Source organism: Sorex fumeus, unplaced genomic scaffold, assembly GCF_029834395.1.
Source record: "Sorex fumeus unplaced genomic scaffold, SorFum_2.1 ptg000092l, whole genome shotgun sequence".
Taxonomy (NCBI): domain Eukaryota; kingdom Metazoa; phylum Chordata; class Mammalia; order Eulipotyphla; family Soricidae; genus Sorex; species Sorex fumeus.
Genome location: NW_026606149.1, coordinates 9236284 through 9262574, shown reverse-complemented (window position 1 = coordinate 9262574; position 26291 = coordinate 9236284). Strand labels below are relative to the sequence as shown.

Sequence of the window (26291 nt, the reverse complement as noted above, 5' to 3'; positions counted from 1 at the left end):
AAGAGATGACCAATGAAATGCTGCCACGTTACAGTGTGCTAGGGAGCTGTCAGATGAGGAAATGGTCTGTTGAGCGCTGGTAAGAGACAGGGGTCTTCTGAGAGACAGAAGGCAGGTTAAGGCACAGGCCTGGCAAGCTACTGACCACACCACCTGGTTGGCTGGGAATGACCTGAGCGCTGCAAGGCCCCGGGCCTCCTCTCCTCCCCACCACCCCAGAGGAACAGAGTGAATCTGAGCCAGAAGTCGGGCATGCTCCCGACCGAGCGTCCCTGGGCTGCAGGCAGGAAGAGAGGGGATGGGAAAAACACTGTACGCAAGCGAAGCCACCTCAAGCATGAGGCCTGACGCGAAGGACCCACGCCAGGAGCCCAGCGACAGGACTGGGCCGTGAGAGAGGGGGGAAGGCTTCCTGTGGAGACTTTCCTGCGTCAAGGTGCCCCATTCTCATCTCTCCTTGGGAGGTGAACTTTAAGATGTTTTTGTTTTTCACTCTGGTAAAACCTATGTTCTCTTCTAAGTATGAATCTCTAACTCCTTCTCTCCCTTTATTTCCCCAATAAATTTGTTTGACTTCACCATCCATTTCCTCCTCAAGTTCTACTCTGCGAGGGAAAGGCGACAGGCCTGAAGGACTGACTTTCCCCTCCTACTAAGAGCAATTCCTCCCTCCAGTCCGGGGGGCAGGAATCATTTCTGACCCTGGGCAGGCAGCACAGGGGACCCCAGGGATGGTCTGACAGTCACCATGTGGCGCTAGCGAGATCTGAGGCTAGTCTGCAGATGCTCATCCCAGACTCAGGCTATTTACTTAGTCACCTCCTGAGTGACCGACCAGGAAGCCGTAGACTTCCTTCCTGAGTCTGCCACCTGTCCCCTCCGGATTTCACAGAAATCGCCAGAGCTCCCACAGAACACCTGCTTCAGTGATTATGTTCTGCGCACGTCGCTAGTTTATTTCATTTTTCTATCTTGGTGGAAATGTCCTCATCTGTAAAATGAGCATATTAATGCAGCATGCACAGGGTTACTGGGATGATTAGAATAAAAATGTAAAAGTATGCCAAAATAAATTCAAGTTCTTCTTAATCAGGTTAAATATCTTCTTGAGGTAGATATGCCCAAGAGAGGAGATCTTGGGCATTTCCTGGAGGTGCCCGGAGTCTGGGTCACTACTGGCAGTGTGATCATGGGACCATGTGTGAGGATCAAATGAGGGCCAGACCCCTGCAAGGTAAGTGCCTTAACCCCCTACCACCCCCAATCCTAAAATTTAACCTTTAATTTTAGGGTTGATCTTTTACAATTATTCGATATGCCAGACACAGTAACAACAAAGTCTCCAATGGAGACGTTACTGGGCCCGCTCGAGCAAATTACTTTTACAATTGTATTAGTAGTAAGACTCCCTCCTCTCCTCCCCCATCTTGGAGGCTGTACATATTATAAACTATGTTTCAGGTAGCACTGTCATCCCGTTGTTCATCGATTTGCTTGAGCAGGCCCAGTAACGTCTCCATTGTGAGACTTGTTGTTACTGTGTTTGGCACATCGAATACAACATGGGTAGCTTGCCAGGCTTTGCCGTGTGGGCGAGATACTCTTGGTTGCTTGCTGGGTTCTCCAAGAGGGGCAGAGGAATAGAACTTAGGTCAGTCGGGTCGGCCACATGCAAGGCAAATGCCCTACCTGCTGTGCTATACTCAGCTCATATCAAATGGTAACAGACCAGTAACTGATGAACATGTTTATAAGCTTTTATTTACATTATGATGGTTGTCATGTCAAGTGAGGTATCTACAGAATTTAATCTTAAAACCAGATCTTAAAAAATGACAAGTGTGTAATAGTATCATGTTAGTAGCTTGGGAAAATATATTGATAGCTTTTATGTGATAATATCTTTTAGTATCTTTTTAAAATTCAAATTTGTTTCTAGGAAGTCACAAAAATGGCTTTGCACATTATTAATGCTAGAGCAAATGAGAAAAAAAAACTAATAAATCTTGGCCCTCATTCTATTGATTACAAATTGAAATCTCACCTTGGTAAAACGTAGCACCAGTTGTTTAAAATCGAATGTCCTTCGATGACGGCATTCTTATCTTTATAAAACTCCGTTATAACATTCTGAGGAACAGCGAAGTCTTCTATCTTTTAACAGAAATAAAATTTTAATGCAGAAGTTCTCAAAATAATTTGACAAAATAAAATACTGAGCACGTACACATTTCTTCTGCACACTAAGCCGCTTGGTAAGCAGGTGGAGTCCCTCTGCTCCTTGCAAAACCACTCACTGTCCTCATGTTGCCACTCATGCCATTTCTCCAGAAAATGGTACTACAAATATTCCCTCATCTGGTCCCAAACTCAAACTCCGATTTTGTGCTTATTTCAACTTTTTTCAGTTTTTGGGGTTCTGTTAGTAGGAAACAAAATTTCTTCCAAACGAAAGTATTAAAGTTTCCTAAGAAAACTGCTACAGTCTAAAACTTCGCCTTTTTTCCAAGTGAAGGATGAGTTAGGGGACTCTGGGAGGTTTGGGATACAAGCTGATACAAGCTACTCTCCTTTTATATTCAAATTCTATCTCGGGAATGCTCTTCACTCTGTCTTCAAAGGACTCAATCTATAGACTATTTAAGCTGTTAGCTAAGCAATATTAATTTGCAACTTCAAAGATTTTTCTCAACCTAGGTAAAAATCTTGTGGGCATTTCCTTACTCAAAGATACAGAGAAGCCCTCTTCATCATCATTGCAAGTGAGAAGAAAAATAAGGTCTTAATTAGTATTAAAAAAAAAAAACAGGGTGTATGAAGATGAGAAAGAAGGGTTCAGAGCTCCACCCAACCCCTTTAACAAAACTGCGTCTAATTTCATTGCTGACTGCTTTTCAAGCAACTCCAGCTAAACCGGCTGAGTTTTCTCACTGCCTTAACGCATCATGGACATTTTAGCAATACATGGACTTCAAATCCTGCTCCCATTCAGATGGATAGAGATGTACCAACGAAAGCCTGGGCGGCCTGGATCTGCACCAGTTTCCTGTAACTTCGGTGACTAATCTTCCTCAGAATTCCTACAGTACTTTTCACTCTGATGGGAAGAACCCAGGCAGAGGGAGATAAGGACACTGGTTCAGAGAGAAGTGAGCAAGAACACCAAGTCTGAAGAAGGATACAGATTGCCCTGTGTCCCAAGATAAGCACCGAGCTGCCATCCCTGTGCTGGAGAGACAAGCTGCCCCAGCTGGGGCCTGAGACCAGCTCCCTGATAAGCTAAGGAAGGTCCGTGCAGATACGGCCGGAAGGACGCCAGGCTGTTACAGGTGGGTGCACAGACTCCTGGAGGGAACACAACAAAAATTAAATGGAGGGGCACGTTGCAGCTCCAAATGGTCCAAGTTTGGGTCCTCGCCGACATCTGCTTTCCTAGCTTGATTTTACATCCTCTGGGAATTTCCTACACTGTTTAGACAATTATGTCAATTGAGGCAGGATTGCCACGGGATTGGCCCTAAACGTCTACTCTGGTTTCTCTCAACACGTATTCTGAGCTTTTACAATCTATCCAACCCTTCCCATTTATCCAGAGACTGCCAGCCTGTTATTTAATAAGTATCTGTTATGTGAACAGACCCATACTGATAAACATCACTTCTTTCTTGTGACAGCAGGAGAACTTGGACTCATTTAGTCAGTGTTGACACAGTAGAGATACTTCATTTGGGGGTCTTTGTTTTAGAAATGGAACTCTAGATTCTGAGGAAGAATCGGAGTATAGATCAGAAGGGGAAAGAACTGAAAAGCAGACAACCGGGGCCTGAGACGGGAGGAAGAGCTGAGTGATGAGGAGGGTGCCAGAAACCAATGGATTTCAGAGCTTTGGGCAGAGGGCGGAGATGGAGAATTAGGGCCAGGGACTAGAAGTGTAGCTCAGTGGCAGGGCCAAGCCTTGCACATGTGAGGCCCACGTTCTAGCCCTGGCACAAAATCAAAAAGGAGAACTTCCTGTCCTCCCTCCCTCTCCTCCTGGTATTAAAAATTAGAAGAGTGTCGAGGATTCAACCGACTTGAGACGAGAACCGAAAGTCAATGCAAAGCAAGGACAAGTTGGGACTGGCGAGTGTGATAAGCAGAGTTTCGGTTCCAGGGTCTGCGTGGACCTAAGTACAGTCTCACACTTGGACTGGGGGAGGGAGAGAGGGTGAAAGTAAAAGCCTGGGGCACAGCGGCAGTCACGTACCATCAGCGAAGAGCCATGAGCAGGCAGGCTGGGGCGGGGGTGGCTTGAAGGAGTGGGAGGGAAACGGGGGGTGCTGGTGCTGGGAAATTACACTGGTGGAGGGATGGGTGTCGGAACATTGTACGACTGAAATGCAATCATGAAAAATTTTGTAATGCTCTATCATATGATGATTTAATAAAAAAAAAAAAGCAGGAGGTTCTGATGTTTCTAAGGAATCAGCAAAGGAGACAGGCTCAAAGAGGAAAGGGGAGAAGATAGTATAAGTTTCAGAGATGTCAGCAGGCATCTCCTTTTTCTCTGAACTCCTCAAATGATGCAGTTCCTACAGTACTTACTGTGGTGCTCTATTTCCTTAATAATTAATTGCATTAACTTATTACCTATTTTTAAGTTAACATATACATTAGATATCTACTTCTGTAGGGCGCGGAGACATCCAAATCTGTGTCAAGGGACTTTGTCTAGCAAGAAATAAGACTGAAGTCCTGGGGAGGGGAGATGAAAAAAGTGAGTTATGCCTCGAAGAGTGGGAAGAGGCTAAGCCAGCTTAGACAGCAGGTTTAGCAAACACATGTAAGCGTGGAAGCTGCTTTAACTTTGAAAGAAAGGTAGTTTGGCTATTTGAGGGAGGGAAGATGAGAGACGTGCTACTATCAGATTCATCTGAATTGATCTGCTGAAGGTCTTGTATACCATTCCTAAAGAACTGAAATGTTATCTAAAAGATCATGAAAACCAAGTCTTAAGGGGAACGAGTATAAGATAAACAGAGAGGTGAGAAATGGCACATACTTTCCTCCTTGTCTTTTCCCTCGCTGACCTATAAAAATATTAACTTTTGACGAAAGCAGAATTAAATCACCTTTTAGTATTTATGGGGAACAAAGATAAATAGGGCAGGACGTAGACTCAAATATTTAAGTAAGAACATAGGCACACTAATTTTGAAAGCAGTCACAATGGAAAAATACTCTATCAAAAAAGAAACATCATATTTAGAGGAGCTTATGGCTAATTATAATTTAGTAAATTGATTTAATCAAACAGCTATGTATTGAGGGTATAATACGGTCGAAGACGTAACTGCATTTTACCCATTTCGGCTGCTTTGTTAAGAAATATATATTCTGGTGCTGCTCTTCTGCCCAGAATTCAATTTTCATTTTTAATTCAATTTTCACCAGGGCAAAGGGTTAACTTACCTGGTTCCTTCCTTTTCTTCTTAACCTACAGCTTGTAAGTGGTGTTCTGCATTTTCTGTTACTTTGTGGAAATGGCCCCTAATCTTCCAAGGGAGCGCATGGGCTTCCTTCACTGCCGTAAGTCAAACTCTCTAATCCTAGGGTTCAGTGATTCAGACCTCACTTAACATGTGCTACTTTTTTTAAGTAATAAATGATATACCATATTTCTGCTTAATGGAGACTAAACTCGCAAATTTCCTAAACAAAAGCCATTTAAGCCCTGTAAGTAAAACTATTGTGAAAAGAGAAACAATTTCGGTTATTGCTTACAAATTTTCTAAACTAATACCAGATAATCACTAGTAATCAAGTCTCAGTCATCTGAAAACCCCTTTCTATAATCAACTGTAAGAATTAAGTAGCGTCTACGTTTTCCCTATGAGAGATATTCTATCACAAACACCTGAGCTTCATTCCACTGTTGAAGACTCTTGGCCCAAGAACTGTTCTGCTATGTGAATACATAGAATTTTTATTTAATTTTTAACTTATTCCAATTACATGGGCATAAAATTCCAATTATACCCAAATTCTAATTATACCCAATTATTTATGCTATTATGTCTTTTACTGATACAGGGCTCATTTGAGGTGATGAACAATTTTTTCCTAGCATAAAGGTGGGAATACTACGAACTCGTTCTTCTGTCAATGTCTAAGCTGGTTCAAAACTGAGGTAGCAAGTCTAGAAAATACAAAAGGAAAATGCAATACTTTGTGATGAGTAGGGCATAAAAGTGAGTAACTCTACCAACACAAGCCTAGGTTTCAGAGGCGGTGAGACATCATCATGTCCCTGGGCCCTTGGGAAGGTGTCCCAACTCCAGGAGAAGAACTCCTAAGCTGTTCATGTCACTGACCCATGTTAGCAATAGAAAGCCAAGTCACCATTCCTACTAGTTTATATAACTTTTGTGGCTCTGAGATCAGAGCCATTCATCCAATGACAGGCCACCCCCAAACTGAAACAAAACTATAAAAGGACCAGCATTTAGGTTGGCCCTGAAAGGCGAACAGGTTGTGGAGCCAAGCAGCAGGACGGCTCTGGGCAGAGAGAAAGCTGGATGGCCGGTGCCTGGGCACTCTCTGCCTGGACTCCCCCGACAATCTGGGCCAGACATTCTCTGCCAGGCGTGGGGTCACTGCGCAGGGTATTAGAGAATCTAGCAGCAAGCCCAGTCTGTATCCACTAACTGCCAGAGGAATACCTCTTTCTCTCTTGACACAGAGGTGACCAAATGTGTCACGTGGAGCAAAATAACCAAGTCTCTCTCCACCCCGTGAGTACTGATGGAACGCCAAGTCTACAGGAAGGAAAATACCTATATTGAGTGACTATAAGTATGTAAGTTACTTTAGGGAAATGGCCCCTAATCTTCCAAGGGAGTGCGTGGGTTTCCTTCACTGCCACGTAAGTATTTAGTATGTAAGCTGGTTGCTACAAGAAAAGGCAAAATAAAAGGTAAGTCTACGAACAAGTCTGCTAAGTATTCCATATTTTAAAAATGGCTACTAGATTGCAATGGCGGAATACTACGTTTCAACAGGGCTGAAAGGATTAGTTTTAGCATTTGGGGACGAGAGATGGGGCAGTAAGGGCGTGCTGCTGAGGGATTAGGTCGTGTAGTGTGTTGAATGCTACCCAAAGCGACTTGGGGGCAGGATAATAGAATTAGATCAGTCCTACTTTGCGTAAACAGTTTGAACGCTAGCTGTGTATCAAACACTTAAGAATTTTTATGCTGAAATCTTATTAAGTTACATATAATAAACACATTAAACATATGGTAAACACAGTAAAGCTAATTAGAAAATAAAAATATGTGGTACCTGAGGTGGTGGTAGTCTGATCATGTAAGCTTCTACACTTAGACAAATCTGACTTTCTGTAACATTGATGTCTAATGCTAAAAATAAAATATTTAATTGTGAACTTTCTGAAATCATTATTCTATGATATAAAATCAAGTATTTTCATAAGAGAAGAAACGGCACTAACAATTTATTCATATTAGAACACAATTAAGAATGAAAAATCTCTTCACATGTTGATAAAAATAATCATCATAAACCTTTGACAGTCTGAACAGGTGACACCAAGAGACTTCAACAATTCGTGTGTATCTGGTTGGGTGAAGGTCACTGTAGTAAAACAAATTTCCTTCACTTGAGAGGAAATTCAACAAATGCCTTTATGAGTTTGGAATTACTGGAAACCACCTTCACATACAGGGAAGAGGTTGTACATAATGTTTATGAATTCAGCTGTCTTTTAGAAAAAAATGTGCTCAAATATACTGGAAATACAGTTCAGCCCCACCTCTAGGTTTAAATCTTATTAAAATGATTAGTGGTTATCTTGGGAAGAGGGTACCAGCAAAACCTATGAGGAAGCATCAAGTAGATTGGTAATGTTTGGGTCCCTGCTCTGAGAACTAGTTACAAGGCTATATGTTGTCTGCGAAAATCTGATGAGCTATCACAATTTATCAGTTTTTCTGTGGAATGCTAAATAGAGTAAAAACATTTTATTTTCCCTCTGAATAATTATTTTTTATTTGCTGTGAGCCACACCTAGTGGTGCTCAGGAATTACTCCAAGCTCTGCGCTCAGGTAGCATTCCTAAGCAATCTTGAAGGGCCATATGGGGTACCGGGGATGAAAACCAGGTCAGGTACATGCCTGGCAAGTGCCTTACCTGTGTGTTCTCTCTCCAGCCCCCAAATTGTTTCTTTAAAGACTAAAAACTCTATTCTCACAGTAGCTTGGAAATCAACTCACTGGTCCAGAGCTTGACTGCAGTGATTGCCACCATCCAACTTAAAAATAAAACCCAGCATAAGGAGTGCAGAGGGCACATCTTCCAAGTCAGCTCTGGTGGAAGCGTGGATTCTAGGCACCAGCCCAGGATTTCAAGTCTCTACAACAGTGATGAAGTCACCAAGACTGTCACTGAAAGTTACTGAGACTGACACCAATAATGTCTGAGGGCCCAGATTTCACCTGTCTGCTTTGGAATGGGTCTACCAGCAATGTAACCGTGGGTATCAATGGAATGATTTGATTATGTAACACACTGCTATTTTAGATCATGCGTGTCTTTTTAGATAGCCTTTGATTTTTAGGAGAAAAATACCTTGTTCTCAGAAGAAATAGTTTTATTAACAAGAGTACTAAAGAGGTTTTTTTAATGGTATTATCTGGAAACTATAGTCAGTAAATTCCGCATATTCGAAGTTCTTTATTATAACAAAGAAGTCCTTTAAATAAAGAAGTAAAAAGTATAGCTTTTATTCCCATTAAAAGAAAAGAGGTTTTACTTTTATAGATAACACTAACATTTGGAACACTGACCACAAGGTGGTTTCTTGAATGAAACTTTTGTGATAATACATCCGATGAAAATATTTGTTTCATAGGCAATTTTTTTAAGTAGCAGTTGTTAATTTTTTTCCTTTTGGGAGCCTAAATCAGCAGTGTCAAAGCTTTTGCTGGCTCTGTGCTCAGGCGTGTCCTGGAGGGCGCAGGAGATTGTGTGTGGTGTTGGGGATAGAACTAGGATTGGCCACATATAAGTGCCTTAATCCCTGCACTATCTCTTCTGCCCGGATGGTAATATTTTATCTATTACTGACTAGTGCGATTTTATGTACTTACCAATAGCATTTAGCTTGCCCATCTGAGAAAGAAATTCTTTGCCTAAAAAATTCAGAGGATATACCATATTATTATAACTTACAAATCATGCTGAATAGCTCTATGTATGTGAAATTATCAAACCTAAGAAAAATTTTTAAAAAGTGTTTTGAAGGGCCTTTTCAATTAAAAGATTTATGAAGTATCTTTCATAAATAGCTAAATTCTCCCATGAGTATTTCCTGGCATAGAACATCGAGAAAATAAACCACAGTGCCAGAAGTCATTAAAAAGTACCTGTCACGAAGAAGACTGGAGCACTGGTGAAGTAGGATTAGTGTTGGAATATTGTATGCCTAATACACAATCATGAATAACTGTATCCACCCATAAAATAAAAACAAAAATTTAGAAAACAATCATGTCTCAATATGAAATTTTAGGATAGCCTTTTGGTTCTGATGAATATGCTTAGTAACATGTTTATTCCTTTCTTTTTGTGTGTCACACCCAGGGATGCTCAGGGGTCTGTCCTGTCTGTGTACTCAGGAATTATTTCCTGGTGGTACTTGGGAAACATATGGGATGCCGGGGAACGAACCAGGTTGGCAGGTACAAGCCAAGCGCAGACCACTGTACTATCGTCTCAGCCCCGTATTTATTCTTGAAATATTAAGTATTAGCTAATATTTTTTTCATAAACCATCAGCTTAGAGGCAGACTGGTGTGTGGAAGGCAAATGGGGAGAAGGGTAACCCAACCATGAATTTGTAATTTTATAATTTATGACTTTGTAATTCTATGGGGAATGAATAAAATTTTGAAAATCCACCAGTAAGCCTTTGGATACTATCCCTGAGTAAGGAGCAGACTGTGAGGTTGTGGGCTTGCCAAGACCATGCTTTAAAAACTGTCCTCTAGAAATGAACAGACACTTCTCAGAGGAAAACAGGGGATGGCCAGAAGGTACATGAAGACATGCTCAGCATCCCTTACCATCAGAGAAATTCAACCCAAAATGACAATGAAACACTGTCTCACACCAGTGAGAATGGCACGTATCAGAAATAACAGGAACAATGTTTTGGTGGGGATGTGGTGAAAAAGAAACTCTCATCCACTAATGCTGAATGGTACAATGCTGTCTGGTACAATTCCTTTGGAAAACAGTATAAAGAGTTCTCAATGAACTCAGAATTGAACCGCCGCTAAGTCCCAGCACTTCCACGTTTGGGCATCTACCTCCAGGACATAAAACACTCTCTCCAAAGGATATGCACACCATTATGCATTCAGTACAATAGCCGAGATATGGAATCAGCCTAGGTGCCTAGCAACAGATGGAGTATGGTACTTCTAAACAATGAAACACTTTGCAGCTGCAAGGATGATGAAATCATGCAATTTGCTGCAATATGGTTGAAACCAGTAGATATGGTGTTGAGTGAAGTAAACCCTAAGAAAGGCAAACACAGGATGATCTCATGCACCTGTGGTATATAGAATACAAGATGAGGAAAAATATTGTAAAATGTTGTAAAAGCAGGAGGCCTACATCACCCTTGATCTCAGTGTTTAGCGAGAAAGACAGAAAAGGAAAGAAATCAAGTGGGGAAGAGAATGAGAAGTAATGAACAGGCATCAGCACTTCAGTTGTACTGGTGATATGAGTGAGTGGTGCAGTAATATGCCCAAAACAGAGTCCACAACACTGAAAACACGAGATCACGGCTGCGACCACTGAAACTGTAGTGGGCGCTTCAAGGTGACAGGTGAGAATGGGGAGGAAATATGGGAACACTAGTGGAGGCAAGTGGACACTAGTGATGGGACTGGTGCTGAAATACTATTTGCCTAAAACTCAACTATAACTTTTAAATCCTAGTTACAAAAATCGAAAAAATAAAGACCTTAACTGAAAACATAAATACTGTCCTCAAACACTGGAGAAACTGCTCAAGAGGCTGAGTGCACGCTCTGCGTGGGGGAGGCCTAGGGTTGAGCCCTGGAACTGCATGCTTTCCTGAGTACTTCACGAAAGATCCCTGGGCACAAAGCCAGGAGAAGGCCCTAAATATGGGCAAGTACAGAACAAACTCACTCTCCACCCCGAAAATGAAGTGAAAACTATCCTCTAAAGAGGACACAATCTGAAATTAAAAACAGTCGTACGCTTTAGTATGTTTCAGCATGTCCCAAAGACTAAAGCCAAGCATCACCTTGCACCAAGAGATGGCCAGTTCTATTCCAGGATGGAGCAAGCTTCGCCGTGAGAGTAAATGAAAGGCAATTCTGAAGTACCACGGGAAGTACTTTCTGTGTAGTCTCCATCTAAAAACAGTAAGAGGCAACCATGAACAAATTGATAGCAAGCAAGGCACTGTGTTGCAATGTGATCAACCTGGGTTCAATCCCAGGCCTGAGCACTGAGACAGGAATAAGTTCTGAGCACAGTTGGCTCCTCCCACAAAATTACAACCCAAGAACCTGGTTCCTCTGTGTATAAATCTGGTCTCTGGGCTACCATTATAGCTAACGCTATCTAATTCTAAACTTAAATGTTCAAAAGATGGTTCCTTTGAATTGGACTTCTGTCATGTTATAATGGTTAAACTCTACCTGATGATTTGTAATTTAAACTCCAAAATGCATGCTCACCTGGGCCCCACAGGACTATTACAACTCCTACATTATAATATTAAACTTAACTTTGGATTCTGCTCCACACATAAGAAGCCAGACCTGTATAATTCTAGTAAACACTACATACTTTATTACTCTGATAGTGTTCCGGGAACACACTTTATTTTTTTTTTTTTTTGGGTCAACCAGTGGTACTCAGGCTTACTCCTGGCAAGGGTCCCATATAAGGTGCCAAGGATTAAACCAGCTTAGTTGTATGCCTGCTCTAGGTCTCTGCAGACTCGTGCCACATGCCACCTTACCTTAAGTTTATTTAGCACTGTATACTATAATATTTACATTATCGTTAATTATATTTTTGAAATATATGTAGTAAATAAAATTATGCCTGTCAATAAATAATTGCAAAAAAAAACTCAACAAAAATTAAGGTTTTCCCCTTTCTCAACTAAAGGTGCTGTTTGGAAGAACACTATTGGATGTTTTAATCTGCATAGCAATAACCTATACAAAATATATTCTAACTATCATTTAATGACAAAAGATATTGAACAAAAAACAAATAGCATCTGGAATTATTTCTTTAAAAAGGTTACCTTAGCTTCGTATTTTTCAAAATAGGCATCAAGTTTTCCAGATTTATAAAATGAAACCTGTAACCAGAAAAATCACATTAAAAATGACTTACTGAATATATTAGTAAATAAGATAAAGCAACAACAATTTAAAATCACATGACAATGGCAGAGTGTACAGAATCAGGTCCATCAAACAGTTTTTATGTGGAGACGACAGTAATGACCATTGCTACAGAAATAGAATCTGTGGGTATATTCTAAAAGTGACAAATCCAGAAGAGAACAATTATTTTCCCATATTTAAGTTTTCTTAATATTTAAGTTTTCTTAATATACAAGCTCTTTAAAATTAATAATTAAATGGATTTGGGGGCTTGAGTGATAGTACAGCAGGTAGGGCGTTTGCCTTGCACACGGGTGACCCATACAGTTTCCTGACCACATGGCCCTCAACACCTTCAGGTGTGGCTCTGGTGACCCCCCAAGTCCTTCAAGCTCAGCACACCCAAAGTGGCCTTAGCCATTCAAAATAAACTATATTCAGGAGAAGATAAAAGATGAACACACAATCATATAGCCTGAAATAAAAAATTCTGACATCGTATTAGTGCTATTAACAGAAAAAATTGTAAATAAAATCTCCAAATTGAAAAATGATGATCTGAGTTTTTAAAAACGAGGAAATCTTGAAATGACAAATTTCTTCATTTAATTAAATACAATTCTACATAGTATAAGGATTAGCCATTTCTTACTATTACAAAAAACTTCCTTGGGGGCCACACCCATTGTTCTTCGAGCTCTACAATGAGGGGGGGTCAATCCTAGCGATGCTCAGGGACCATACGTGGTACTTGACTTGAACCCAGGTGCACCAACACGCCCAGGAAGCACTTTAACTGGAACTACCTCTAGCCTTGTTCTTCCTCGATTAACAAACTGTGCTGTATTTAATTCATCAACAGTCTTTCCCTTAGTATCTGTGATGAAGAACACTAAACATCAGAAACACAAATACGGATTTTAAGTAGCAGGTCGATAAAAATCAACTGTACATGAATGAATCAAACCCCAACACAGAGCCACGCCAGGGTCACAGCCATTTCAGAGTGCCTGCCTTGCATGCATGAGGTCCTGCGCTGGAGCCCTGGCACCACAAAACCAAACAAAACCCCACAATTTATTGTGATCTATCGTTTACAAATAATCTTCAGTTTGCTATAATAATGGAAGTCCTTAATACTGCCTCCAGTAATAATCTTACTTAATAACAAGTTTTTACACTAACCGCCATCACTATCCAAATTTCACTCAATATTCCAGGCACAGGCGCTATCAGAATATCTTGGTACAGAAACAGCAATTGCCTGTGGAGAAGAAACACGTTCATTTAAGTACACTTGCGTACTATTTTTACTTTATTGCTACATTTTAAAATGCAATTCTTTAATTCACATCACAAACTTGTTTCCTTTAGCCAAGGACTGGCTTCCCTCTCTCCCCCTTCGCAATGTATGCTGGACACGCGCTAATCAGTTTCTCAGCTTTCTTATTTTTAACCTGTGAACATTTCAAATATGAAGAGCAGCAAAATAGAAACAGAATATGAACAGCACTGAAGTCTGAAGTGTAGACATACAGAAATCTAAAGTTCTGTAAAGAACTCAATTCTTTTGACTGTTTCTTACCTTTTTCTTATTTTCATGTGGTTTCTTGTTTTGGGAATCAACAAAAACCTGCACTCAGGGCTTACTCTGCTGGGTCTGCTCAGGGATCGCTCCTGGCAGTGCTCCTGGCAATGCCAGTTTCGTGTAAGGTAAGTGCCTTACCGGCTGTAACTGTTTTTAAGCGGTAGGTAGCTGGGAAACGCTGGAGGTAAGAGTCCAAGGCTCAACAGTGATGTTATCAACTACCTCAGTTTTGTAACTGATTAAATTTCCTTGAAAAAGGAGATTCTTTCTAAGCTGGAATGAAATGGCTAGGGCATTCTCTGACAAAACAATAAAATAAACTTCAAAAATAATTCATCATACTTTAAATTAACAACAACTTTGTTTCAAAGTCAAGGAAACATGGGGGAAACACAGAACGGGTTGTCAAGGACAACTTTTAACAGGTATGAGCCTGCACGTGTCAAGTTATACCCAGAGAAGGGAGGCGGATTTCACGCGCTCTATGGGTAGCAGGCCTGTTTTGGTCTTGGAGTTCTCTGCTCCCTCTGTTCCAGCCTCTCTCTGGCAATTTCTAGAAGGGCAATTCAAGATAACTGCTCTGGGCACTGCCCTCTTCAACTTGAGGGCAAACAGATGGAAATCTTGCTTAACGTTTTCTACCAATTTGTTTCCCAAAGGGGCAAAGGCAGACGCTCAAATGGCTATCAGAAGACACTGCATGAAGGACACAGACTCCGGCATGGATTTGGGTGGGAAAATACAGAAAGGAAAGAAAGCACATTTTCTACACAGGAGAGAGATGGAACCTCCCCAAGTGTGTCTTCCTTTTATTCTGACCCCGAGCAATCTCAAGAAAATCGGGTACTGAGAGCCAGCCTTGTCAGCTATTCTCAAAGTCCTTTCAAGGGCCTCAAATGATTTAAAGACTAATACGTGGAAGATTCTAAATAATCCTGAAGTTTTATATCATAGAATTCAGTTATTTTTAAGGTATTTCTTGGAGAAATGCTCTTCAGTGTTAACTTGAAAATTAAGAAACTGTACTCGTTCCACTGAGGATTTTTTGTTTTGGGGACAAACTTCATGTGTGTCCCAAATTGCATTCTTAGCAATGCTCAGAGCTGAGTTCGGGCTCTGTGCTCAGGGGTCACATGCAAGGTATGTGCCCAACCCACTGTAATGCCTCTCCAGTCCCTCGTTTGACTATTTAAATCCCTCCATACATGTATTTCACTCATGTGCGGCTAGAACAAAATGGAACTTTTTAATTTTAAAATGACATACCGATGTTTGATTCAAAGAAGATATTTCTATAACAGCTCATACATGCCTCGAAACAGAAGCAAAAACAGAATTTACCTGCACAGCTTTAGCACTTTACTCCAAATCTCAGGCTCTCCTATGCCATTCTTCAGTGTTATCCTGGTGGCACATAGTTTGTGTAAATCCGGAACAGTGATGAAGAACAACGACTGCTGCTTAGGAACATTCATATTCCCGCTGGTGGGATGCCCGGGCACTCAGACCTTTGAAAACAATCAGGAATAAAGTGGCAAAAAACTACTAGGGTACGCACATCAACCTATCATAAAATATTTGCTCTTGCATCAGAAGTGGATAATAAGTCATCGACATTTCGTCTCTGAGAAATTCTAGTAACAATCCAATGTGAGTTGAGTATTTCCTTTTGCTATATTCACAGAATTATGAAGCCATCACTACATAGTTGAGAACACTTTCATAACATCCCCAAATATTTTTTTTGTTGCTTTTTTGGGTCAAACCCGGGTTACAGGGGTTACTCCTGCACAGGGGTTACTCCTGGCTCTGCACTCAGGAATTACCCCGGGTGGTGCTCAGGGGACCATATGGGATGCTGGGAATCGAACCTGGGTTGGCCGCGTGCAAGGCAAACACTCTCCCCGCTGTGCTATCGCTCCAGCCCCCCCAATTATTTTTAGAACTTTAGAGTTCTTTTCCATTTTGACTAACGTACTGTGAGTTACAATAATGTTAATGATAATTTCATGCATACATGCTTGCTATTCTCCATGAATGTCCAGGGATCCCTCCCACCCCCCTGCCCTCGGGGAAGCTCAGTTCTGTAGACCAACTCACCAATTCTGTTGCCTTTGGCCGTCTTTTGTTTCTTTCTACCCCTGTATGACGGGTATCATTCTGCCACCTATCCCTTTCCGTTTGAGGTCACTCTACATATGACACTCTAGTTTTATCAATACAGCAGCAAATTGAACAATTTTATCTTTTCTTCTGAGTAACATTCCATTGTGTGTATATGAGTTTCTTTTTCTACTCTACTGTTCTTTGACACTCAAGTTTCCAGACTTTGGCTATTGTGAAAACAACAGCGATAATTGTGTTTTGGGTCTTTGGGGGCAGATGCTAAGAAGTGGAATTTTTAGATCACACCCATTTTAGTTTCTTGAGGTGTCCATACTACTTTCCAAAGGGGCTCAACCAGTTGACATTCCCGCCAGCAGAGAATGAGGGTCCCCCCCCCACATATTCATAGAAGCACTGGTTGTTCCTTTTATATAAAAAGTGTCACTGGTGTGAGAGATAGCATCTCATTCTTGTTTTGATGTGCACTCCCTGTTCTTTCATCACTGTCACTGTCCTCCCGTTGTTCATTGATTTGCTTGAGTGGGCACCAGTAATGCCGCACAACAAGTTGTGAGACTTATTGTTACTGTGTTTGGCATATGGAATACGTCAGGGGTAGACTGCCAGGCTTTGCCAAGTGGGCGAGATACCCTCTTTCCCTGTATGTCTTCTTTCAAAAGTGCCTGTTCAGGTTAGGATATGTGGGGGGTGGGGGGAAGGGAGGGAGGAGTCCTCGGGGGAGAGAACTGGTGATGGGTGTGGTATTGGAATTAAGAATTCATCAACAGCATTTCAAACCACAAAACCTCAATCAATAAACTAAAAAATTATGAAGTGTTCATATCTTCTCCCCACTTTTTGATGGGCTTGCTTTTGTTAAGTCTTACAAAAAACTACGTACTTTGTATATTAACCCTGTGTCAGAGCAAGTGGTGAGAAAACATTTTCTCCCTGTCTTTGGGGTGTCTTTTTATCTTATTTATTTGTGATACAGAAACTACTATTTATATCTTTGCTTCCATTTGCTTGGTGAATGGCACTAAACCATTTAAAGACGCCTCTGGAGTCAACGCCACAAAGAGCTTTGACTACTTTTTTCTCAGTATAATTTATGGTTTCTAGTTTGATAGTGTGACCTTCAATCCATTTTGGTTCCCCCTCCTCCCCCAAGGGAGAGCATGAACGCAGCCCCGAACTACCATAAATCATGCAAACGAAATTTCCCACCTTTGGGGAAATTGCAGGAGTCAGCACATCTGCAGTACAATGGATAAGCCTTGCCCTAGGAAGACCACCTTCATGACCATGGTATCTCCCCTGCCAGTAAGAATGAGATCTAACGTTTAATATTCCAACACCATTACACCTACCCACCACCACATTTCAAATGTCTTCTCCACAACCCCCAAAGCAGGACTTAAATAATTTTACATTGCTCTTTACAAATAATCCACTAAAAATAGTTCAAAAAATTTTTAAAGTATGTGAAGATTGTTTTTTTTTCACCCCGGGGGGGGCCATTAAGTCCTGGTATAAGAATGAGACTCATGTGGCTGCAAATGTGGCTGCGCACTCCAGGAATTTGAAAATTTTAAATATACAGCTAAGGTTGATTTCTAAAAAACCTGGATGGTGCCTTTGGGGTCCAGAGGCATATCTGTGGCCTATCATTCTGTGACGCTCTTCCTCTTCCGAGAGTATGTGATCTTTAATCCATTTTGAATTAAACAGTATTTTGAATACTGACAAACCTGGAGTACATCAGATTGGATGGGATGTAACGTGGAAGGCGTCTAATCTCCATCAACACAATAGCAACACTGAAGGCTTAAGCTGGAACATCTTCCTTTGTTATACAAAGGCTTAATAGCTCTATGGTGAGACACATAATCTCTTTCTCCCAAGAAAACACTTTTTGATGTTCTTTAGAAAATTCTAACGAGCAATATAAAAAAAAATTAAGGGCCCGCTGCAGAGGCAGGCTCAAAGGGGTGGCTGGGAAAACTGGAGATAATGGTGGTGGGAAGGAGCAACGGTGGTAGAATTTGTGCTGGCATATTGAATACCTGCCAAATTATGCCCAATGCCAGTAACAATGACGGGTCTCATTCCCCTAAAGAGCCTTGAATATAATCTCAGGGCTAGGATGGAGGAGACGTTGCTGGGGCCTGCTCGAGGCAATTGACGAATAACAGGATCATTTGTGATTGATTGCGATTGAGTACCTGCAACAAATCGTCATGACCAACTTTGTAAACCCCGGTGTTCAGATACAAAGGGCAAATAAAAATTTAGAAAACCATAAATGCGACGTCTCTTGGGGACACCTTTCCCAAATGTGAACCTGTGGCAACTCACAGGCACACCTTTCAGGTATTGGGTACGGGCAGACTCGGGTACGACAGGACAGACCGCGGAGCCACATCAGGGAACTCAAGCTCTGCTGCTGCTGCTGGAATTACAGCCCTCCCGGGAAGACAGGCTCAAAGTACCTTAACGTAACTTCGATTCTGGGCGCTGGGGCCATACCTCGTGGTGCCCTTTGGCCCAGCAGTGCTGGGGAACCGGACCGGAAGTCGCAAGCGTGAAACGCACGTGCGGTGCTCCCGCCAGCCCTTGAGCCCCGGGTCAGCTCCTCCCCTTCCTGGTGTGCATAAAGGGCTCCGATGGGCAACGCCCCACCCGAGGGATCCAGAGCGGCCGCAGCCTGCCGTGTGCCCCGCCGAGTCCTGGGGGAAGTGGCAGTGCCCACAGCCCCCGAGACCGGCTCACTGGACCGGGAGGCGTCCTGGACGGCCCATCCCGAGCACGGTCAGGCCAGCCCCAGGGCGGGGCCGGGGCACTGCCGGGGGCGCCCTCCACCCCCCCCAACACCCCGCCCCTCGCACACCCCGGCCCAGCCACGCCCAGACGCTGCGGGCCACGCCCACCGAGACCTGGGGGCGGGCCGCCTGGCCTCGCCGCCAATCACCGCCGTGCCCAAGCCTCGCGAGATGCCCGCGCGAGATCTCCGTCCGCTCCGTCCAATCGGGCCAGGCCGAACCCGCGGATCCTTCTAGAATCCCCCAGAACGCTCAGCGCGAATATCCGGGGACGGCGCGGGCGACTCGCCCCAGGCGGGGCTGAGCTGGCGGCTGCTCCGGCTCCCACGGAGTCCTGGCGCGGAACGCGCGTGGCCGAGAGCCAGGGGGTTCCCCGACGGCCAGTTCCGACCCATCCACACCGCTGGGCCCAGGGGCTTCCCGGCTCGGTCTGGGCTGGCAGGGCCCCCCGCTCCACAGAACACGCACGGCCCGAGAGCTAGAAGGTTCTCCGACGGCCCGGTTCCGACCCACACCCCCGCCCCCCGCCAGGCCCACGGGCTCCCAGCTGGCAGGGAACCGGGTCGGGTCAGGCCAGGGAGCGAGACGGCGCCCCCCCAGGGGCTGCAGCGCCCACGGAGCCGGGGTGCCCGCACGCCCCGAGAACCAGCGGGTTCACCCACGGCCGGTTCCGACCCATCCGCACCGCAAGGGGAGCCCCGCGGGCGCGGCGTTCGCAGGACGGGGTGAGGCGATGCCCTGCCCACCCGAAGGGGCCGAGGGACCCGGCCGCCGCCCCTGCCACCCCGCCCCGCGGCGCCGGCCCACCCACCTCTCGGCTCGCTCAGGGAACGCGGCCTCCTGGCCCAGCCGCCGGCCCGCGACGCGCCTCCTCCGCGGCTCCCGGCTTCTGGCTCGGCCGGCCGCATGCTCCGCTATATATGGAGGCGCCCCACTCCCAGCATGCACCGCGGCGCCACGTGCGAGCCCCCAGCATGCACCGCGGCGCCACGTGCGAGCCCGCACTCTCAAGATGCACCACCGGGCCATGTGCGAGCCGCTCGCCCGTGGTCCCAGCGTGCACCGCACTATATGTAGCCCCCCCCTTGGCTCCCGGCATGCACCGTAGCTCCACGTGCGAGTCTCCCAACCCCCCCAATACTCCCAACATACTGTGCTCCCAGCATGCACTGCAACAACACGTGCGAGCCCGTGCTCCCAGCATGCACTGCAGCGCCACGTGCAAAGATTTCCCCCACTCCTCCCCCACTCCCAGCATGCACCGCAGTGCCACGTCTGAGCCCGCGCTCCCAGCATGCACGGCGGCTCCACATGCGATTCCCTCTCCCCTCCCCCCTGCTCCCAGCAGACACTGTGCTCCCAGCATGCATCGCAGCTCCACGTGCAATTCCTTCTCTCCTCCTCCCCCCCCCAAGCCCAGCACACGCCGCAGTGCCACGTGCGAGCCCGCGCTCCCAGCATGCACGGCGGCTCCACATGCGATTCCTTCTCCCCTCCCCCCTGCTCCCAGCAGACACTGTGCTCCCAGCATGCATCGCAGCTCCACGTGCAATTCCTTCTCTCCTCCTCCCCCCCCCCCAAGCCCAGCACACGCCGCAGTGCCACGTGCGAGCCCGCGCTCCCAGCATGCACCACAGCAGCACGGCCTGCGATTCCCTCTCCCCTCCCCCCCGCTCCCAGCATACACTGCGCTCCCAGCATGCACCGCAGCACCATGTGCGATTCCCTCCAGCCCTTCCCCTCCCCCCTCCCAGCGTACTCTGTACTTCCGGCACGCACCGCTCGCCACGTGTGAGCTGCGCTCCCAGGATGCACTGCGCCTGCAGCATCCCAAGCGCACACACCGCCGGGGTGGGCGGGGCCTCGCCGTGTCACGTGCCCTGCAGTATCACGTGCCCCTGGCTGCTGCACGCGCAGAGCTGCACTGCTTCCCAGGGTCCCCGCGCCAGCAGGTCCATCGCCCCGCGTACACGTTGAGGGGTGCCCGTTCTCTGCCTGCCCCCGGCGTAGTCAGTCCAGATGCTGACTGGCGCCCCAGCGTCCAGCGGGCACCGCCAGGCCCGGAGCCCCTGCCCGCAGCACCCCGTACGCGCTCAACCTCTGGACCCGTGCACGAGCTTGCCACAGCCTCCAATGACTTCTTTTTTTTTTATATATTTAACATTTGTGGTTTTGATGTTCATAGTTACTGCACTGCACCACCAGAAAAATGCCCAGGACTCTCCATCAGCTGTCTTCATGTTACTCCTCATCTGTCCCTTCATTACTTTCATATCATCACGACCTGTTTGGTGACCTGTTTTTAATAAAAGGTCAGACAGACCTCCTATTCTCCTGCTTTGTCTCACCGTGTAGTAAGATAAGTGAGATGCGATATTTGTCATTCTCTCTTTACCTTAGCTCAGCATTTTGCCCTCAAAGTTTCATCCACGTTACAGTGAATGAACTCTAGGATTTGATCTTTCCTCATAGCTACACAAACTCATTTATATATGTACATTTATGTATATATTAAATGTGACTTCTTGGGGCTGGAGCCATAGCACAGTGGGTAGGGCATTTGTCTTGCACACGGCCAACCTGGGTTCATTCCCAGCATCCCGTATGGTCCCCTGAGCACTGCCAGGGGTAATTCCTGAGCGCAGAGCCAGGAGGAACCCCTGTGCATTGCTGGATGTGACCCAAAAAGCAAAAAAAAAAAAATATGACATCTTTACCCACTCATCTTTCCTGCAACATTTGGGTTGTTTTCATACTCTTGTCTATTGATTGTTCTAAGAGCTGCAGTGAACACAGTCAGATTTCTTTTCAAATCAGTGTTTTTGTGTTTGGGGCATAGATGCCAAGACTTGGGATCTTTGGGTCCTATGAAAGCTCTATTCTAAACTTTTTTGAGGAGTGCACTTCCAGCAGCAATGAGTGAGGGTCCCTTCCTCACAATACCCCTGCCATACTGGCTGTTTTCACTCTATGATATGAGACATTTCCACTGGTGTGAGATGATACTTCATTGTCATTTTGACGAGTTTCCCTGAAAACAGGTAATGATGAACCATTTTTCATGTGCCTACTCGTCAACCATGTGGCCCCTTCGGGTGATCTCCTCTACCCATTTTTTTTATGGACTTACTGGCTTTTTTTGTACAGAGCTTTATGACTGCATTATATATTTTAGATATTAACCCTGTATCTGATGCTTGAGTGCAGATATCTTCTCCCTTTCAGTATAGTGTCATTTAATTTTGAACTTGTTATTTTGACCATTTATTTATTTATTTGCTTTTTGGGTCAGGGGTTACTCCTGGTTCTGCGCTCAGGAATTACCCCTGGCAGTGCTCAGGGGACCATATGGGATGCTAGGAATCAAACCTGGGTCGGCCGCGTGCAAGGCAAACACCCTACCCCCTGTGCTGTTGCTCCAGCACCAACCAGTTATTTATTTGTTAATCTTGCCAATGGAGTCAAATTACAGAAGACACCTCTGAAATCCATATGCTGGAGAGTTTTGCCAAATTTTCCTCGTGTGTTATTCATTCAGGTCTAACATTGATATATATAATTCGGTTTTAATTAACCTTTGTGTATGGAGTGAGGTACAGATCCAGTTTGTTTTCTTTTCTTTTTTTTTTCATATATATGTTTTCCCCCATCATTTATTGAAGATTTTTTCTTGATCCATTCCATGCATCTAGCAAACTGCTCATAAATGAATTGCTCAAAGATCTTTATGACCAATTATCTCTGGGCTCTCAATTCTGGTTTATCTCTGGGTTCTCAATTTTGTTCCAGGTCTGTGAGTCTGTGAGTCTGTTCAATACCACACAGTTTTGATTGCTATAGTTTTGTACCATATTTTAAAGTCAGAAAATATAGTACTTCCCATCTCTTTTCTCAAAGTAGCTTTGGCATACAGGAAGTTTTATACTTTTATACAAAGTTTAAAAAGTTTAGACCTCTTATTTTCTAATTCGCTCTCAGAGAACCCGGCAGTCTACTGAGAGTATCACGCCTGCATATATGCCTGACTGCGAACACATGTAAACGTGATTAGAATCTGCCCCCAAAGCTTCCATCCCTCTCGGAGAGCCTGGCAAGCTACTGAGAGTGTCCCACCTGCACGGCAAAGGAGCCTGGCAAGCTCCCCGTGGCATACTCCATATGCCAAAAACAGTAACTGTTGGGTAACATTGCTTTGTCCTTCAAGAAGTTTAGGTTTAATCTGGTTACACCCATCACGGTGCTCCTGAAGCACTTCCACTTCCATTGTGTTTATCTGTAAACAATCTTACCTATGCTCTCCCACCCAGTTAATCAGCTTTCCCCTTAATCAGACTTTGTTAATTTGTAAGATCAGTTTCCCAGAAATTTATGATTTTATATTTATGAGTGAAATATTGCCTTTCTCCTCTCCCTGTGCCTTATGAACAGTTTACTTTAAAGTAATATCCTTTTTGTATAGATACAGAAAGACCGTTAACATTATGCTTTGTAATTTAGGATTTGATTGGCCTTGAATATTATTCACTCCCGGGCATCATCTTTCTCGACTTAAGCCTCAGTTGCCCATAGTTCCTAACACCCCAAAAGCAGGGTCCCGACGAGGGACTGAATGGACCCAGGGCAAGCGGTGAGCTACCCTGGCAGCGAAATGGGCCAGGCCAAAGTGCCACGATTCTTAACTATAAGTTAAGAGTTTGATCATGGACAAATGCTGTCATGATCCAAGGTAACGACAAGACTAGGATCCTGCTAGGGGTGGGAAAGACTATCTGGCCTGAGCACCGTAGTCTGAGATCGAGATGGCCCTAGGAGAGCAATTCTATAAGTTTAAGATATTTCTTACTGTATCCATACAAAATGATTTATATAATATTTTATATGCTTGTCGGACAAGGAGAGGAGAGGCACACCCATGGAATTCTGCTCTAGGGTGGGTCCTCCTGCTGAGGAAGGATCGTCCTAGGAGCGGTCTTCCCTGAGGCTAAGATTTCTACCCCTGTTCATCTCCACCCCTATTGATTGTGACCACACCTATGTGTAATTGTTCCCCCAATTCCTCAGGAGAGAGGATTTAACTGTACTGTAGGAGTGAGACAGGGGCAGAAGAAGGAAGAAGAGAGTTCAGAGAGGGGCAGAAGGAAGAAGCAGAAGTTCAGAGAGGATCAGAAGGAAGAGGAGGATGAAGGGGGATGGGGAAGGAGAATGAAGTAGCATGGGAGCAGAGACAGGAGAGACGAGGAGAAACAGAGAGAGATGGGAGCAGAGAGAGAGAGAGAGAGACAAGGGGAGAAGAGGAAAGAATCAGAATAAACTACGACTAATACCAACCAGCCTGGCCCTCGTTCCTTCCCCCGCCTGACCATCGCCATCGACCTCTCCGGGGTGGTAGAAGGGTGAGACTACCGAACGCGGGTGGCGGGAGAGATAGAGCCGCCGCCGTGTGGGTGCCGCGCGCCCCCAATTTGTGTGAGTTTACACAGTAACAACGATAGTCATCATTCTCCTGACCCTGAAGGAGCCCCCAATATGTCATCGGGCTACACTAGCATGTGACAGGGATGAATGGAGATGTTACTGGGCCCGCTCGAGCAAATCAATGATCAATGGGGTGATAGTGATACAAAGTTTAGAAGAGTTTGTTCTAAGTACTTCAGGAATGTCATCAGAATTTTGATAGGAATTTAAAATTGAATTTGTAGACTGCTTTGAGTAGGATGATCATTCTGGACAATATTAATTCTAATCCACAAATGTGGATATTTTCCTATTCCTTCGTGTCCCTTGTATTTCTGTCAATAAAGACCTGTAGTTGATTTATGTACATATAACATGCTTTGTAAAATTGGTTCTAGGCATTTGATGTTTTGGACACTTTTAAATGGGACTGCTTTTTAATTTTTTTCTTTCCTGGTTTTCTGTTTTTATATAGAAATACAATAGAGATTTGTGTATTGATTTTTTCCCCTGCTCCTTTGCTGTACTGGTCTGTTGTTCCTTAGATTTTTTTTTAAGAGTCTTACATGCTTTTTATGATGTCATCTGCAAATGGTTTAACTTCTATTCCAATGTGGATCCCTTCGATTTTTTTTTTCTTGCCAATCTCTATGGTTAGGACTTCCAAAACTGTACTGAATAACAGAGGAGAAAGTGGAACAAAACTTCACAAATCACTACACTGACAGTGTGTGTTTGACATGGAAGAGAGAGAAAGAACAACAGCTGGAATGCTCGGGGAAATGGTTTCTTGCTGGTCCCTATTCCCTGTTCCCGGGGAGGCTGTAATCAGGGAGAGGAGGGAACGTGGGGTTCACAGGGCACCTCCTCTCAAAGCCTTCTGCACCCAGGGTGACCTGCCTGTGCAACGTATTGTGTAATTCTTCTTGGAACGAATTACCAGAACAGAAGAGAACACAGCAAACATCAGAGGCCTTTCTTCGATGCTGTTTCTCCTTCACCTGCCCTTCTCAGACTTGCAAAACTTCCCAGAAGGGCCCATCTGGGGAAATGCTCCTCCAGGTGCGTTTCCCACCGACTGTGCAGGGTTTATCCTAATCACAGCACTACCGAGATGTGATACTGTTAGGACTAGTAATACTGTCAATGCACGAAACGGGAGCGTTTGCTTTGCATGCGGCCGCCTGGGCTCCGTCCCGGGCCTCCCATAGGGTCCCCAAGCCCCGCCGGGCGCAGAGCCAGGAGCAGCCCCTGAGCATCACTGGGCGTGACCCAGAAAGAAAAAACAGAACACACAGTACCACCAAGAAGCACCAATCAGGGGTCAGCAGGAGCAAGGAGGCGCTTTTGCCTCTTACGCAGCCACTTTCCCTACTGCTCCTGCCTTGGCTGTGCGCGGGGTGGGGCGCACACCCCACCCGACAGCGCCCAGGGGTGTCCAGCCCGGGTCCAGGAGCTGGACTCTCCGCGGGCCTGAGAGCCCACCGCCCCTTCGGACTACGCCCGGGACTCGCAGCCCGGCTCCCTCGGTCGCACAACCTCGTCCAGGCCTGGCCGACGTGACGGCGAAATCCGGGCGGCAGCCCCCAGCGCGGCGCGGGACCCTGCCCCGGCCCCCTCGCACCTCCCTCGCGGGGCGACGTCAGCGAAGCCCCGCCCCGCCCCGCCCCGCCCCGCCCCGTAGGCCCGAGGGGGCGTGACGGGCGTCCGCAGGACCCAATCAGCCCGCGGCCGCGGGGCGGGGCGCGCGGGGATTGGCGGAGGGTGACAGCCCGGGGCGGGGCTTCGGAGTGACAGGGCTCCCGGCCAATCGCCGGCGGCGTGCGGCGGGCCGCCCCGTCCGGGCTCGGCCGCCCCGCGCGCCCCGC

General features: G+C 45.3%; 1 protein-coding gene and 1 non-coding gene across 2 annotated transcripts in view; both read right to left on the bottom strand.

Annotated features, from left to right (window-relative positions):
- Positions 1–15516, bottom strand: part of CUNH18orf63 (chromosome unknown C18orf63 homolog) — a 48372-nt gene extending 32856 nt beyond the window's left edge. The window contains exons 1-7 of the mRNA XM_056131526.1: positions 15383–15516; positions 13639–13717; positions 12369–12425; positions 11349–11460; positions 9151–9192; positions 7324–7400; positions 2045–2154 (exon numbers count right to left, since the gene is read on the bottom strand). Coding sequence (XP_055987501.1) covers positions 2045–2154; positions 7324–7400; positions 9151–9192; positions 11349–11460; positions 12369–12425; positions 13639–13717; positions 15383–15516 — 611 coding nt within the window. The remainder of the gene's footprint in view (positions 1–2044; positions 2155–7323; positions 7401–9150; positions 9193–11348; positions 11461–12368; positions 12426–13638; positions 13718–15382) is intronic.
- A 1798-nt stretch (positions 15517–17314) lies between these two features.
- On the bottom strand, positions 17315–17478 carry LOC130039667 (U1 spliceosomal RNA). The gene has a single exon (XR_008794946.1). It is a non-coding gene; the product is annotated as a U1 spliceosomal RNA (small nuclear RNA).
- Positions 17479–26291: the final 8813 nt, after the last annotated feature.